At 42.2% G+C, this 14,440-nt stretch overlaps 4 protein-coding genes across 9 annotated transcripts; 3 read left to right on the top strand and 1 right to left on the bottom strand.

Moving 5' to 3' along the window:
- Window positions 1–314: 314 nt before the first annotated feature.
- LOC140785972 (uncharacterized) lies at window positions 315–3,211 on the top strand. The gene has a single exon (XM_073134129.1). The coding sequence runs from the start codon at window positions 398–400 to the stop codon at window positions 2,993–2,995; it is 2,598 nt and encodes an 865-aa protein (XP_072990230.1). The 5' UTR covers window positions 315–397; the 3' UTR covers window positions 2,996–3,211.
- LOC140785973 (uncharacterized) lies at window positions 3,177–6,042 on the top strand. 2 transcript variants are annotated; one of them, XM_073134131.1, is made up of 2 exons: window positions 3,177–3,314; window positions 4,718–6,042. In XM_073134131.1, exon 2 carries the CDS (start codon window positions 4,720–4,722, stop codon window positions 5,701–5,703), a length of 984 nt encoding a protein of 327 aa, XP_072990232.1. In that variant the 5' UTR covers window positions 3,177–3,314; window positions 4,718–4,719; the 3' UTR covers window positions 5,704–6,042. The 2 variants fall into 2 exon arrangements, with proteins under 2 accessions (XP_072990232.1, XP_072990231.1); XM_073134130.1 differs by having other exon boundaries at window positions 3,193–3,314; window positions 4,659–6,042.
- Window positions 6,043–6,156: 114 nt separating this feature from the next.
- Window positions 6,157–12,544, top strand: LOC140785971 (CRM-domain containing factor CFM2, chloroplastic). 4 transcript variants are annotated; one of them, XM_073134127.1, is made up of 13 exons: window positions 6,157–7,015; window positions 7,472–7,994; window positions 8,091–8,221; window positions 8,575–8,865; window positions 9,027–9,183; window positions 9,806–10,098; window positions 10,172–10,231; window positions 10,356–10,439; window positions 10,695–10,820; window positions 10,910–11,023; window positions 11,197–11,419; window positions 11,848–11,978; window positions 12,063–12,544. In XM_073134127.1, the coding sequence occupies exons 1-13, from the start codon at window positions 6,308–6,310 to the stop codon at window positions 12,255–12,257; spliced, it is 3,036 nt and encodes a 1,011-aa protein (XP_072990228.1). In that variant the 5' UTR covers window positions 6,157–6,307; the 3' UTR covers window positions 12,258–12,544. The 4 variants fall into 4 exon arrangements, with proteins under 4 accessions (XP_072990228.1, XP_072990227.1, XP_072990226.1 ...); XM_073134126.1 differs by having other exon boundaries at window positions 11,185–11,419; XM_073134125.1 differs by having other exon boundaries at window positions 10,323–10,439.
- A 370-nt stretch (window positions 12,545–12,914) lies between these two features.
- LOC140785974 (NAC domain-containing protein 71-like) lies at window positions 12,915–13,999 on the bottom strand. 2 transcript variants are annotated; one of them, XM_073134132.1, is made up of 3 exons: window positions 13,837–13,999; window positions 13,369–13,640; window positions 12,915–13,230 (listed from the first exon to the last, which is right to left on the bottom strand). In XM_073134132.1, the coding sequence occupies exons 1-3, from the start codon at window positions 13,997–13,999 to the stop codon at window positions 13,117–13,119; spliced, it is 549 nt and encodes a 182-aa protein (XP_072990233.1). In that variant the 3' UTR covers window positions 12,915–13,116. The 2 variants fall into 2 exon arrangements, with proteins under 2 accessions (XP_072990233.1, XP_072990234.1); XM_073134133.1 differs by having other exon boundaries at window positions 12,915–13,156.
- Between the last annotated feature and the right edge of the window lie 441 nt (window positions 14,000–14,440).

The following is a 14,440-nucleotide window of genomic DNA, read 5'->3' as shown; positions in this document are numbered from 1 at the left end:
AAAGTGATCAATATGTTATGAAAAATAAATAAAAGTATTTATATGAAATGAGCCACAATCCAAGGGATCTATTTTTTTTTAAAATCATTTTTTTAAGTAACAAGAGCTAGATCTCGGTTTAATTATCTATACTTTTTTTACTGATGAAAGTCAATATTTGAATAAACTTCACTCGAGGCTAGAATAGATTGTGTAATTATCCCTTAATGGAATTCCCATATCCTTCTTAAATATATGCCTATGGGTCGCAGGATCCGTCTCTTTGACACAATCCGGATCCGCATAATAGGACTCTCTCTCTCTCTCTCTCTCTCTCTCTCTCTCTCTCTCCATAGACCAATTGGAGTCACCAGACGAGTCCTCTCTCTCTCTCTCTCTCTCTCCCGCTGATAATCCCATGAACACCAATCGCCACCACCACCGCCACCTCCGCCTCTCCGTCCCCACTCGTTCCCCTCGCCTCTTCCCTCCTTTCCCCACCCCAACCCCTACCTCCTCTTCCACTCCTTCCTCCCTCTCCACCCCTTCCAAACTCCGCTCCTCCTCCTCTTCTTCTTCTTCCTCCTCTTCTTCTCTCTCCTCTCTCCTCCTCCTCCTCTTCTCCCTCCGCTCCCTCTACTCCCTCCTCCCCTTCCTCCGCTCCACCCCTCCTTCCTTCTCCCTCTTCCCCTTCTCCTTCCTCGTCTCCCTCCTCTCCTTCCTCCTCCTCGTCTCCCTCCTCCCCTTCTCCTCCTCCACTTCCCCCGCTCTTTCCCCTTCCTCCCTCAGACCCCACCTCCGCTCCCTTCTCTCCAAGTCCCTCCTCCTCTCCCTCGTCCTCCTCCTTCGCTTCCACTCCCTCCGCTTCTGCGGCGCCGGTGCCGCCATCCTCGCCGATCTCTCCGGCTCCCTCGTCGCCAGCTCCCTCTCATCCCCCCGCCGCCGTCTCCGCTCCCTCCCCTTTCTCTTCTCCGCCCTCCTCCTCCTCTCCTTCGGCTGGGATCGGATCGGCTGCTTCCCCTTCTCCTCCTCCTCTTCGCCTCCTCCTCCTCCTCCCCCTGAGGGATGCGCCAGGGTTGCTTCCATGCTTCTCCCCTTCGCCTCCGGATTCCTTGGCTTCTTCGAGCACGCGGCGTCCAATTGGGGCTCGCTCCGCCAGCTCGGGCGGAGGCGGGTAAGGATCTACTCTCTTGGTCTCGCTACGGCTTTCCTCTTTGTTCCCGCGGCCACTAGCTTTCTCTTTCAAAAGGAATTTGATGATGGCGCTCTGTCGATCTCTAATTTCGGTTGGCCATTGGTGAACACTGTAATTTTTGGTGTGACTCTGAGCGAGAGTTATGTGGATGAGAAGACAGTGGTTAATTCAAGGGATTTCCGCCGGGATTATGTGGTTACTTTTTTCTGTACTCTTGTCTTGGAGCTCTTTTACTTTCCCAAGCTCTCTTTGCCTGGTTTTCTACTCTGTGGCTTCTTGCTGTGGATTGGGGTAAGAGAATTGGGCTCATCGTCGTTGAATTATGTGGAATTAGGTAGTTCGGATCATTCAAAGTCCTTGTATTCTGTGATCATGGGCCCAATTAGGCACATTTTGAGTGAGAGGAAGTCTAGGAAGATTGCTGCTTTCCTCCTAATTAATACTGCTTATATGGTGGTGGAGTTTGTTGCTGGGTTTATGAGCAACAGCCTTGGCTTGATATCTGATGCTTGTCATATGCTGTTTGATTGTGCTGCCTTGGCTATCGGGCTGTATGCTTCATATATCTCGAGGTTCCCGGCAAACAGTCAGTTTAATTATGGTAGAGGGAGATTTGAGGTGCTTTCGGGTTATGTTAATGCAGTACTCTTGGTTCTTGTCGGGGCGCTAATTGTTTTGGAGTCTTTTGAGAGGATTCTCGATCCTCAGGAGATCTCAACAAATAGCTTATTAGTTGTTTCAATCGGGGGCCTCGTTGTGAACATGGTTGGATTGGTTTTCTTCCATGAAGAGCATCATCATGCTCATGGTGGTGGTACATGTTCTCATTCACATGCGCATTCTCACTCCTCTCACAGCCATCACCACCACCATCATCATGAACATACACATGATAATGCAAGTGGAAAAGAATGCACTGGGGATCATGAGAATGTTAAGCTTCTCCATGAATCCTCTGATGGACAGTCACATGACGGTCACGATTGTCATAGCTGCAACCACGATAACCATCACTATGATCTACATGGTGAACATGATCAACACAAGCATAGCCATGAGCATGGTCGTCACAAGCACAGTCATGAGCATGATCATCACAAGCATAATGACAAGCATGATCATGACCATAATAATCATCAGCACAATCAGAATGAGCATTCTCATGTTGCTGAAGTGCATATTCATCATGAACCTGATAGGACTAACAGTGAGCATATTTCCTCAAGTTCGCATAGTCATTGTCCTGAAGGTCACCTCCACCATAAAGAGCAAGTAAGCTTCTCTAAAGTACCAAGTCATTCTTGCAGTAACTCTTCCTGTTCAGAAGAAGCATCAGCAATGGTAAAGCCGCCTAATAGTTCACGAAAGCATCATCCTGTTGACCATAATATGGAAGGGATTTTCTTGCATGTTCTGGCTGATACGATGGGAAGTGTTGGTGTGGTGATATCGACCTTGCTTATAAAATATAAAGGATGGCTTGTGTCAGATCCAGTATGTTCTGTTTTTATTTCGATAATGATCATATCTTCTGTTGTTCCATTACTGCGGAACTCTGCTGAAATTTTGCTACAAAGAGTTCCAAGAGCTCACGAACAGGACTTGAAGCTCGCATTAGATGATATTATGAGGATCAAGGGTGTCTGTGGCATCCATAATATGCATGCCTGGAATTTCACAAACACGAATATTGTTGGGACTTTTCATCTTCATGTGTCAGAAGAAACTGATAAGGACTCTGCTCTCCAAAGGGCCACAGAACTATTGCATGAAGCTGGAATAGAAGATTTGACTATCCAGGTCGAATGTATAAAAGGATAGTTAGGATATCGTGTCCTTTTTAAGTTTTATCAATTCCCCAACACACAGAAGATCTTGTAATTGTCTTACGCATTCCAAGAGCCATCTAGTATTATGAACCAAAGATGGCTTTTATAAATGGAGCTGTGGAATTTTTTTACTTGGAATCACATGGATAATGCACTTTTGCTGTTGTTCAATACATGCTTAGAAGATTAGTTTATCCTGAAAGTCAAATACATGCAGCATTGAGTCATATCTCTCGGACGTCAACTGGTTCTAATTGATAGATAATCTGTGGTGAGAGGACTAAAGCTTGAAAATAACAACTCTTTGACGGGTAAGACTGCTTGCTTTCCATTCACTTTCTGTTTTTTAGATCTTAGAATTAACACTTGTAGTTGTAGTGTTTGTACTGCTTTTCTTTTTCACTTTATCTACCTTCCCCATAGTTCATTTTTTTGGATTAGAACACTAGTCTCTATTATATTGATTTATTTTTGGTTCTACTCTATCAGACAAATGATGCTTGGTTATTGATCTAACTCTGAGTTTTGCTTGCTTTATAGCAACATGACAATGAAGAAATCTTTTGAGGCTGGATGGCCTGGTACCTTGTCAAATATTGAGACTTTAAAAAAAAATTTCTCTGGTATCATTTTTCAAATTATTAGTAATTTAGTATATGATGAACGCATCCCTTCTCATGGTCGTATAAAACAACCTGGGTGTCTTGGTATATTAAAATTATACAATGCTTTTCAAAATACTGCGGCATTGTGCTCTGTTAAATTTCCCTCTATTTTGTTATGTTTCATTAGCCAAACCTGTATGTTCTCGGCAGAAGATCATTTTTGAAAGGACATGAATATTAAAGTGACAGCACTTTGGAGGAGAGTTATACTTCATCTAGCGATCAGTACACATTCGGTGAACTTATTGAAAAAATCCTTTCATTACCTTCTGCTACTATTCCAGAGCACTTAAATTTGCTTTCTACTTCTCATGTCTCATTATAGTTATGCAGTGCTGTTGAACTTCCTTTCTTGTAAACAGATTCTTTGTTTTATAAATTCGCTAAAGTAACATTTAAGTTGCTTGTTTGTCTGTGCGTGGACTGCTTCTAGTAGCAATTGCTTTTTAGTGCTCATATCTCATAATAATTACGGGTGCTGTTGAACTTCATTTCTTCTAAAAGGACCTCACCTTTGTAGATTCATCTAAGTAACACTTAAGTTGTTTGTCTGTTTATATACCTAGTAGCACAATCAAGCCTACTCAGTTATCTTCTTTCACATTTTTAATTGCCTTTGAATTTGTTAGTGAAATTTTACAAGCAGTCCATAATACTCTGGAGAAGATTAACCTTTAGCAAAGCGAAGATATTGGACTAAAAATGCTGGGTTGAGTCTATCCGTGCATTTGACTTCTTTTTTGTGTGGAACTTTTACATAATTGCCACCAATTTTTTTTAAATATCATAATTATCTCTATATTTTCAAAATATTGTAATTACCAGTTTGCCACTAAATTTTTTGTACTCTTTTAAAAATGCCATTTTTGTTAGTTAAATTTAGCTGCTCACGATTAAAACCAAAATTAGATTCAAGAAAATGTCATTTTGCCCTTAGATATTATTTAAAATGGTTCAAAAGTTATTAATACTTTTTATCTAATATTATAGAATAAGGAAAATATCTTGGCAAGATACTGGGCTTAGTTGGTTTGGGCTCTTGCTTGTAGTGATGCTGCGCTTCCAAAGGCGGCTTCTTCCCCAAACCCCTCTGCCTCTCATCCTCTTCTTCCAAAGAAGTCTCCTCTCCTCCTCCTCCTCCTCCGTTGCCATCTTTTGGGACCTCAACTCTAAGCTCCCCACCTCCATCCCCATCTACGATGCCGCCGTCCGCCTCCACCTTGCCGCTACCTCCTTCGGCCCTCTCCGCCTCTCCATCGCCTACTCCAACTCCAATCCCGTCTCCCTCCACCGCAAACCGACCTCCCCCTCCCCCTCCTCCTTCCTCTGCCGCGTCTGCGGCCGCAACTTCTTCTCCCAGCCCAAGCTCCTCGACCACTTCGAGCGCATCCACGAGCGCGAACAAGCCAAGCGCCTCGCCCGCCTCGCCTCCGCTCGCGGCGGTCGCCGCGTCCGCCTCGCCGCCGAGCTCTCTCTAAAGATCTCCAAGTACGAGAAGGCGGCGCGTGAGCTGCACGCGTGCAAGGCCGGTTACAACCTCGCTGACGAGCTGCGGCGGGCCGGGGTTCGTGTCAAGACCGATCGAGCAATCAAAGACGACGTGGTGGATGCGGTGGAGAAGGGTTCGGTCGGGTGTTTAATGTTGGTCTCGGACAGCGAAGGGTTGGTCGGGGCGGTGAGGGAGGCGAAAAGGAGGTGTTTGAAGACGGTGGTGGTCGGGGAAAAGAAGGATGGGGAGTTGAAGAGGTTGGCCGACGTGGGATTCTTGTGGAGGGAGGTGTTGGACGGGAAGGCGAGGAAGGAGGCGCCAAGAATGGTGGGGAGGTGGAATGATAGGGAGCTGCTTAAGAGATTAGAGTGGAGTTATGAGGAGGAGAAGATGAAGAAGATGGAGGAAGATGAAAGTGATATCTTTGGAGGAGATAGTGAGCAAGAAGACGGGGATTTGGTATTGGTGGTGGGGAAGGAGAGGTCTGATAAGCCTTGGTGGAAGCTGGATTCGGATTCTGAGAATTCGGAGGCCAAATCAAAGTGAAGATGATATGTTTGTTGATTTGTCTCAGAGACATGTTTCTAGTTGCAATTTGTCTCCCATCGCTCAACGCCTAATTAGAGTGCCCCTTGCATAATTTTTTTTCTTCTTTTGAGTTAAATTAAAATCACTTTATCTATCAATCCGAATGTGTAGAGAGGAGCATCGAAGTCATGGATTGATGAGAACTAATCATTGAACTAAGGTGGTCACTTATCTCTAGCGTAATAATGCACAGCTGTGTTCTTAATTACGAAAAGTAAACCCAACTCCAAGGTTATAGTCTGTTGTTGCTATGAGATATCTCATAATCAAATGCAATTTGGTTAAAGTGATTATAAACAGAAATGTTTCTAGTTCTACTGTGGCTATCACGGCCATTTGTATTTAATCATGAGAGAGATAGGCTTTTAAGTATCGTAAGCTAATCCTTTCCCAATCCATTGGGTTTAAGCAGCGATCGTATACCTTTGCATATGAAAACTTGCCTTCTTAAAATGGTCGTGTATCGTCGTAGTATCTTATCCTTTTCCCTCTCTCCCGGTAGACGAATATAAAAGAGAAGCAACCAACTTCACCTTCCACTCGCTTCTACTCTCCTCCTCAAATGTTCCTCTCTCTCACTCACTCTCCCCCCTTCCTATCCTCCAAAACCCTAGACTCACCCCTGCGCCAATTCCTTCCACCTCTCTCTCCCAAACCCCCTCTCTTCCTCCTCCTCCAAAACCCTCGCTGCAGTCCGAAATCCCAACTCCGCTCCTCCTCTCCCACTCCCAAATCCGCCACCACCGAAGCCCTAGCAAAGGCCGCCATCAAGCGGATCTCCGAGAAGCTCCGCAGCCTTGGGTACCTCGCCGACGACGACGACCCCTCCAAGTCCGCCGACCAACCCTTGTCGGGCCCCGGCTCGCCCGGCGAGATCTTTGTCCCTACCCCTCAAGAGATACCAAAGTACCGGGTCGGGTGCACGATCGACTCGAGCTGGAGCACGCCAGAGAACCCGGTGCCGGACCCTGGCTCGGGTGAAACCATTACCAGGTTCCGGGAGTTATGGAGGAGGGAGAGGGAGCAGACGCCGAGGGCTAAAAGGGAGACGGTGCCTTCGGTTGCTGAGCTGACGATCCCGGCTGATGAGCTGAGGCGGCTGAGGAGTGAGGGGATTAGGCTTAACAAGAGGATAAAGGTGGGGAAGGCGGGTATTACCGAAGGGATCGTGAATGGTATTCATGAGAGGTGGCGGAAGTCGGAGCTCGTTAAGATTAAGTGCGAGGATTTGTGCCGGATGAATATGAAGAGAACTCATGAGACCCTGGAGGTAAGTTTCGGTCCCAAGGAGGCTATTTGAATGTTGTCATTAACTTTTTATACGTTTTAAGTTGTACACATTTTTTTTTCTTACGTTTATAAATTACGGATAATCATGGAAGGAGTTGGGATTACCTTACCAACAATTAGAGGACTCTTTGTGTTGGATTTGCTAGGACGTCGAAGAAAATTTCGGGCAGACGTATTGGATTAGAATCAGATTTCTTTATTTCTGGATTTGCATATCTACAGTCTTAGCCAATATCCAGACACATGCTACAGTACTGTTGCTTTATGTTGTACATGTAGACACTTGTTGAGATCCAACAGCTCACTGAGCTCTAAGAGAAAACATTATATCATTTTAGTTGAGGCAATTTTACTAAATTATAAGTTGCTCACCATATCTTTGAATTTGATATCCTTGTCGGTGCATCTTCTAATTAGGATTGCCTATTGCTTCCAGAGAAAAACTGGAGGTCTAGTTGTTTGGAGATCTGGAAGTATCATCATCTTGTATAGAGGGGCCAATTATCAATATCCTTACTTCTATGATGACGATCAAATGAATGAGAATCTTGACAATGTAACCTCGGAGCCTGGTACAGATAGTGGATCATCAAGTCAACCAGATACAGAATCACTGCACCAATTTCCTATAAATCCTTCTAGTGATTCCAATGATACTTCGGCTCGCTCCTCTTTAGTGATTGGTGTTGGTTCTCCCGAGAAGGTGCGGTTGCAATTTCCCGGGGAAGTCAAACTTGAAGAAGAAGCTGACAAGTTATTGGATGGATTGGGTCCACGATTTGATGATTGGTGGGGATATGAACCTTTACCTATTGATGCTGATTCATTACCAGCCACTGTTCCTGGATTTCGTAAGCCGTTCCGCCTTCTTCCATTTGGCATAAAACCAAAGCTGACAGATAGAGAAATGACTGTACTACGAAGACTTGGACGGCCCTTACCATGTCACTTTGCACTTGGTGAGATTCAGTAGTTCCTCAGTCTCTGTATTCATTACAGGTTCTGGTAACCGGTAAGCTTTCCTTATAATAACTTCACCTATTTTGTTTTTGTAGGGAGAAACAGAAACCTTCAAGGACTGGCTGCCTCTATGATCAAGCTATGGGAAAAATGTGAAATAGCTAAAATTGCAATTAAGAGAGGTGTACAAAACACAAACAGTGAGCTGATGGCTGAGGAGTTAAAGGTAGGTAGGTGTTATCTACTGGACCACTATCACCACATATGCACTCATGCTCCATCCACCACCCTGCCTCCAATTTCTGGCCATGGTTCTCTTCTTTCCCCCCTCAATCCTATATCATACTCTGTTTGCACTCACAAAAGATGACTTCTCTCTCCACCCTCAAGGACACCACTAACAAAACTCCACCGAAGGGCCAAGGATTCACCGTTGTTTTTGTTTCAAATTCGTTCCCAGGGACAACTAAAGATCATGGGACATTGATATTAAGCCATTCTAAGTTTTGGAAATAACAAAATTATTACTATACCATCTTTATTCATTGACATCCATCATAATAGTTGAAAATTTTGCAGCGACTTACTGGAGGAACTCTTCTATCAAGGGATAAAGAGTTCATTGTATTTTACAGAGGGAAAGATTTTCTGCCTCCTGCTGTATCTGCTGCAATTGAAGAGCGGAGAAACTGTGGAAATTATGCCATTGATAAGCCAAAGCAGAAGGAAGAAAGTTCTGTCACTGTCAGAGATACTTCTGAACCAAAGTTTGGTAGGGGTGGTTCAGTAGATGATCTTCAGGAAAGAGAAGTACATGAAACCCTTGCAACAGAAAGAAGGTTAAAATCTGTCAATTTGAAAATTCAAAAGGTGAGACTTTAACATATTGGCAATCAATGTGTTCTTTAGCTTAGTGATTTGTTGGTGTTCTGGAAATACTCTACATTAATCATTTTGAGTTCAGTACATGTGTAAACAGCCTAATGGATATACTCTTATCTGACTTTAATTTATTCTTAACTAATTTTCAGGCAATAACAAAAAGAGAGAAGGCAGAAAAGCTTCTGGAGAAGCTGGAAAAATCAGCTGAACCGCCAAAAGTAGAATCTGATAGGGAGGCTATTTCAGAAGAGGAGAGATACATGCTGAGGAAAGTTGGATTGAGAATGAAACCTTTTCTATTGCTAGGTAAACTATCCTTGTTAAATCACCAAAGGCATAAAATGTTGGAAGTAGTTCCTCTGGCAGCTGGACAACATAATCCTTACATTTTCTTGCATGATGAACCTTATAATTTCAGATGAAGATGGAAAATCTATATCTCATTTTCTTGTAAACTTGTCCTAATAGTACATGCCTTGAAGATAACAGGCGTTCATGCTAGTAACAATTACTTTCTTTCTGCTCACTTCGTTATATACATTCCTAATTACTTCCTTCAGATCAGTTCATGTGAGAAGGTTTTATCCTTAGATGTGTAGATCACTCACTAAGTAAGTTATCATCTTCTTCGTGGATCATCTTTTCATGTCTGGAAGAAGATTTCCAGAGAATTCTGGGTCTTGTGAGCTTAAACTGCAAATAGTAAAATGTCCAATTCTTCAAGCAACCAGCCTATAGGTTTCATTGTTAATTCTTCTATAGCCCTTTTTTTTTGCATAAGCGAAGTGTCCAAGACCATTTTTTTCATCTGATCTGGTGGACTTTTGGTTGATCTTCATTTACTCTGATGCATTGTTGTATTGTGAGTATAGATAATCTGCTTGTTGGAACAACCTAAGCTTTTAAGCCCTTTATTCTTTATGCTCAGGCAGAAGAGGAGTTTTTGATGGAACAGTTGAAAATATGCACCTCCACTGGAAGTACCGGGAACTTGTTAAGATTATATCCAAGGACCGTTCTATAGAAGATGTTGAAAGTGCAGCTCGGATCTTAGAAGCTGAAAGTGGGGGCATACTGGTGGCTGTGGAGAGAGTGAGCAAAGGCCATGCAATTATTGTATACAGAGGGAAGAACTACCAAAGGCCTGCAAGTCTAAGGCCTAAGTCTTTGTTGACTAAAAAGGAAGCAATGAGGCGGTCTTTGGAGGCTCAACGTCGGGAGGTGAACCTCTTTTTTAACCTACTAGTTATGGAATTTTCAGGATATCTTTACTGACTCTTGGTTTTCTTTCAAGTCCTTGAAACTTCATGTGTTGAGCCTCTCCAGGAATATAGAGCAATTGAAGCATCAGATGGTGAGCCTTCCTTTCTTAAGATTCACTGTTGAATTATATCTTCATAAGATTGAAATTCAGATTCCTGATTCTGATGGCCCCTGGCTACCAGACTAAAGATGATTCTTTGCCCAAATCTACTCAGTTGAGCTCAAACGGGATAAAAGATCAGGTTGGATCTACAAATAGGGACGACAATGTTTCTGCAGATTGTGGAGAGAATATCGAGGTATACATTCACATGAAGAAAGCTAAGTTGCTAAAAATACTAAGTGGTGCTACATAACGAGTAGAACACTAGAGCTTAAACTAATAATAGTGACGTGGGATCGAGTATCTTGTATATTCCATAAGTTGCTTGGATAAATTTCTTAGGACTTGAGGGGTAAAGTCATACTGATTGTCTGAATTGTGCTTTCTCCTTGTTCTATTATTCAGTGACTTAATATTTTCTTTTTCTTCTTATTTGTCATCAATGGTCAAGGAAGTGATTGCAGTTGCTTCTGACTCCGGTTCAAAAGAGTACAATGATGCTTCAGGTGAAACAGGGGAGACCATTATGACATCAACCAGCGTAGACATATCTGCATTTCGTTTGAATACTGTACAGGTATATTGACATTATTTTCCTTGCAGGTTTCGGGATTTTGGCACGTATATATTATTATGACATTGTATTCTAAGCTTGTTTTACACCAGGAGGATGAATTTGTATGTTTTAAGCATCAGCATGACTTTCCTGAGGCTGAAGTCATTCACACTTTAGAAGAATGTGGAAATAGCAGAACTGCATCTAGTGATGAATTAATATATGTGAGTTTCTGTCCCATTGCTAGATTTTTTTTTCTTGCATACAGTAATTAAGTTCCATGTTGAGACTAGATCCAAAGTTCCAACTGTCTTCTCCTTTTCTCTTTATAAGTAATGTTTTTTTTTTCCCTTTCATTTGGTAACATCCACCAACTGATTTGCAGCCATGTGCTCAGGATTCTTCTACATCTGATGATAGTTCTCGTGATCTTAATGAAGATGTGGATTCATCATATGGATTAGTCTCAAGTAAACATCGCTCAACTGTTTATGAGGAAAAGATGGTTGAGGAATCTGATAATGAAGTTCCTTTCAGAGCTGCACCACTTTCAAATCGAGAAAGACTCCTCTTACGGAAGCAAGCCCTGAAGATGAGAAAGCGGCCAGTGATAGCTGTTGGTAATCGTCATTTCTATCTTGTTTCTGTATTCGGTTTTCATATCATGCTCATTAGATTGTTTCTCAATGAAGTTGTTTCCCACAACTAAATGCTATATATGTATGTTTGCAACAAAAATGTCATATATATATATATATATATATATATATCAGTGATTATGCATGTGCAGGCTTGTATAAATTCATACACATGCACTTATGTGGTGCATGTATGGCCAATTCAGTTGAAGTACATTTAGTTTGCTACCGCACATCCGTCTGATTTACACCAAATTCAAAAATATTTGTTTGTGTTTTCTGATGAATACAAGAAATTTCTATTTTCTTTGCTGAATTTCTTGTAGTTTGCACATGAAGACTCAAACTTAAACATAAGTAAATCATATCTTGGGCTTGTAAAACAGCACATAATTCTGGTTAATGTCCAGGGAGGAGCAATGTCCTTTCAGGCGTTGCAAAGACAATCAAAACGCACTTCAAGAAACACCCTCTTGCCATTGTGAACATCAAAGGCAGAGCAACAGGAACTTCTGTACAGCAGTTGATATTCGAACTTGAGGTGAGTACCACTACACAAAAAGGAGTATTTAACATCAAAATGCTGTCCATTTATCGTCTTCGTTTTATCCTCCCATATTCTTAGCAAGCAACAGGAGCAGTGCTGGTATCAAGAGAGCCAAACAAGGTAATCTTGTACAGGGGTTGGGGAGAGGGAGACACACCTGGAGCTGCGAAGGAAAATGATGTAAATACATCCAGAGTTGGAGATGGAATATCTCTGCAGCTCATGGAAGCCATCAGAGTTGAATGTGGATTACAGTTCAGGGAAGGAGAGTAACCGCCTGTACAATCTGCACTAAAAGTGAAACACCTGCTCCTGTGACATCTTGTGCACCAAACATATTGCATCAAGCTCAAACTGGAGCCAGATTTGTGATATATGTGGTATCATATCTTTTTCCAATCTTATCATCTGTATTATAATGTAATATCCCAAACATTTGGAGATTTAGGCTTAGTCTCTGCCTGAGTAGTCTTTTACTGATTGGATGTTACCTTCTGAACCTCAAATTCAAAATTTTGCCCCTGTGATTATCGATCGACTGGTCAAGAATTCCAGCCTCAGATTTCCTTTATTAGTTCAACCATTTTACATTTGAATCTAGTGTTCGGCAGTAGTTCTCATTTGGAATTCAATTTTCAAATGGTTCCCATTAGACTCTTCTTGATGTGGATTCCTTTTCAGAGACTGCTCAGCTGTCTCTGAAAGGTGCATAAGAAAATTCTACAGCATTCAATATACATATACTCGCTGCAGCAAGAATGCTTAAATGTTCAAAAAAGTTCAATATGCACTGTGTTCTTCATCAAAGCACCACGCTGCAGAGCAAAGACGTGAATTATTCAGTATTTATTTATCCATCATAGAAAAACAATGTGATCGAGGGTTTATTAATATTGCACTTCGGATTGCAGGCAAAGCTCAGGAAGGCAATTTACTCAAGAAAAAGAATTTACCTCAGTAAACTTCTTTACAGTGCCATCATTTAGTCCAAAAGTGAAAAGAAAGAGGGGGAGAAAAAAACATAAGAGAAGCAAAAATTCATGCATCTTAGAACTTGTGGATCTTCGAGTGCATCATCCATCTTATGGTGCTTGACATCAAAAATTCGCTTTTCCAGCTCAATATCACCATCTTATTTGTCGTCTTCTTCTTCGCTCTCGCTGAATTCTTCGCTGTCGTACAGAATCATCGGTACATCTGGTATGTCAACCTTTTTGAACACCTTGCAAACTACACAGTTCTTCATCTAATTGAAGTGGAAAAAAAAAAGGAAAGGAAATGGGTATTTGTTATTAAAGCTTCTGCATTCTAACTTAATTCGTCTTAACAGTGGCATGCACGATCCACTATAACTTTTACGCAGGAACACTAGATTGCGTCTCACCTTGGGATCCTTTGGATTCTTGAACACGCTAAGCTCTCTGTTGAGTCTGTACTCCTTCATTCGCCAATCAGTCATCTTGCCATTGGGAACTTCTCCCTCGTAGAACGCAAACGTCTTCCTGAACCCAATTGCTCGCCTCCAACTCTCATAATTGTACTCCTTCTCGCTCTTTATCTCCTCCCAGTAGCCATACGGCGTCGGGCGGAACTCCTCCTCCTCCGGCGCCCTGAACAAGAAGAAGTACGCCCAGTCCCTATCTTCGCAATTAGGAACTGCCAAGAGATTAAACAAAAAAAAAAATTCAAGACGATCAATTAGGGCATCCACACACACACAAAAAAGAGAGCATTTTCCAAGATGATGGGGGCAAATCAACACAATTCTTAACACCTGAGCACTAAAATGGTTATGAAACAAGAAGAAACATCAACAAAATTGAAGATCCAACAAGAGAGCCAAGAGTTGTACTTGGGAGTTGGTCAGGATGGTAGAGGTAGACGTCAATGTCGTCGTGGATTATGTTTCGGGATAATGGAAGGCCCACCACTTTCTTCACGAGGAATTCGCTGATCAACTCTGGGCCGGAAGGGAGGAAGCAGAAACCCACAATGTCATCTTCATACACTTCCATGGCTGGACTCCAATTAGAAAGGGAGAACCTTAGTGAGCAGTGTTTCTTGAATCTTTCTATTGTTGAATACTAATTCGCACATGGGGAGGAGGGAGGAGGGTGGAGGGTGGTATTTATAAAGAGCTCCGCGAGTTGCTAATGTCACCCCCCCTCTTCGTTGGGTTCCGTTTCTATAGAACCATGATGAGGAGGGTGAGGAGGGTGCGGAATGGTTAAAGAGAGGGTGAGGGTAGCCAGGGTTTCCCACTACTACTCGGATTCGGAATGTGGCGGTTTCTGCCGCGTGTCTCTTCGAATTTTGGATTTATTTTTTTTTTATGAAAATTACATTTTACCCACCATTAGTCTTAAATTTATTTTATTGTTTCATCCGTGCCATAATGCAATCGTTATTTTTTAATTATATTTGATCAAATTATATATTAAATTTAAAAATAATTA

The sequence above is a fragment of the Typha latifolia genome, chromosome 4 (genome assembly GCF_019914945.1).
Source record: "Typha latifolia isolate L0001 chromosome 4, TyphaL0001v2, whole genome shotgun sequence".
Lineage (NCBI taxonomy): Eukaryota > Viridiplantae > Streptophyta > Magnoliopsida > Poales > Typhaceae > Typha > Typha latifolia.
The sequence above is the reverse complement of the archived record's forward strand: the minus strand, read 5'-3'. Positions and strand labels throughout refer to the sequence as shown.

Coding starts and splice junctions, on each gene's coding strand:
- LOC140785972 (XM_073134129.1), top strand. CDS start 398: ATGAACACCAATCGCCACCACCACCGCCACCTCCGCCTCTCCGTCCCC.
- LOC140785973 (XM_073134131.1), top strand. CDS start 4,720: ATGCTGCGCTTCCAAAGGCGGCTTCTTCCCCAAACCCCTCTGCCTCTC.
- LOC140785971 (XM_073134124.1), top strand. CDS start 6,308: ATGTTCCTCTCTCTCACTCACTCTCCCCCCTTCCTATCCTCCAAAACC. Junction 8,222..8,574: donor TGATGGCTGAGGAGTTAAAG/GTAGGTAGGTGT, acceptor AAAATTTTGCAG/CGACTTACTGGAGGAACTCT. Junction 10,099..10,171: donor TGGAGGCTCAACGTCGGGAG/GTGAACCTCTTT, acceptor TTTTCTTTCAAG/TCCTTGAAACTTCATGTGTT.
- LOC140785974 (XM_073134132.1), bottom strand. CDS start 13,999: ATGGAAGTGTATGAAGATGACATTGTGGGTTTCTGCTTCCTCCCTTCC. Junction 13,641..13,836: donor CCATCCTGACCAACTCCCAA/GTACAACTCTTG, acceptor ATCTCTTGGCAG/TTCCTAATTGCGAAGATAGG. Junction 13,231..13,368: donor AGAATCCAAAGGATCCCAAG/GTGAGACGCAAT, acceptor CACTTCAATTAG/ATGAAGAACTGTGTAGTTTG.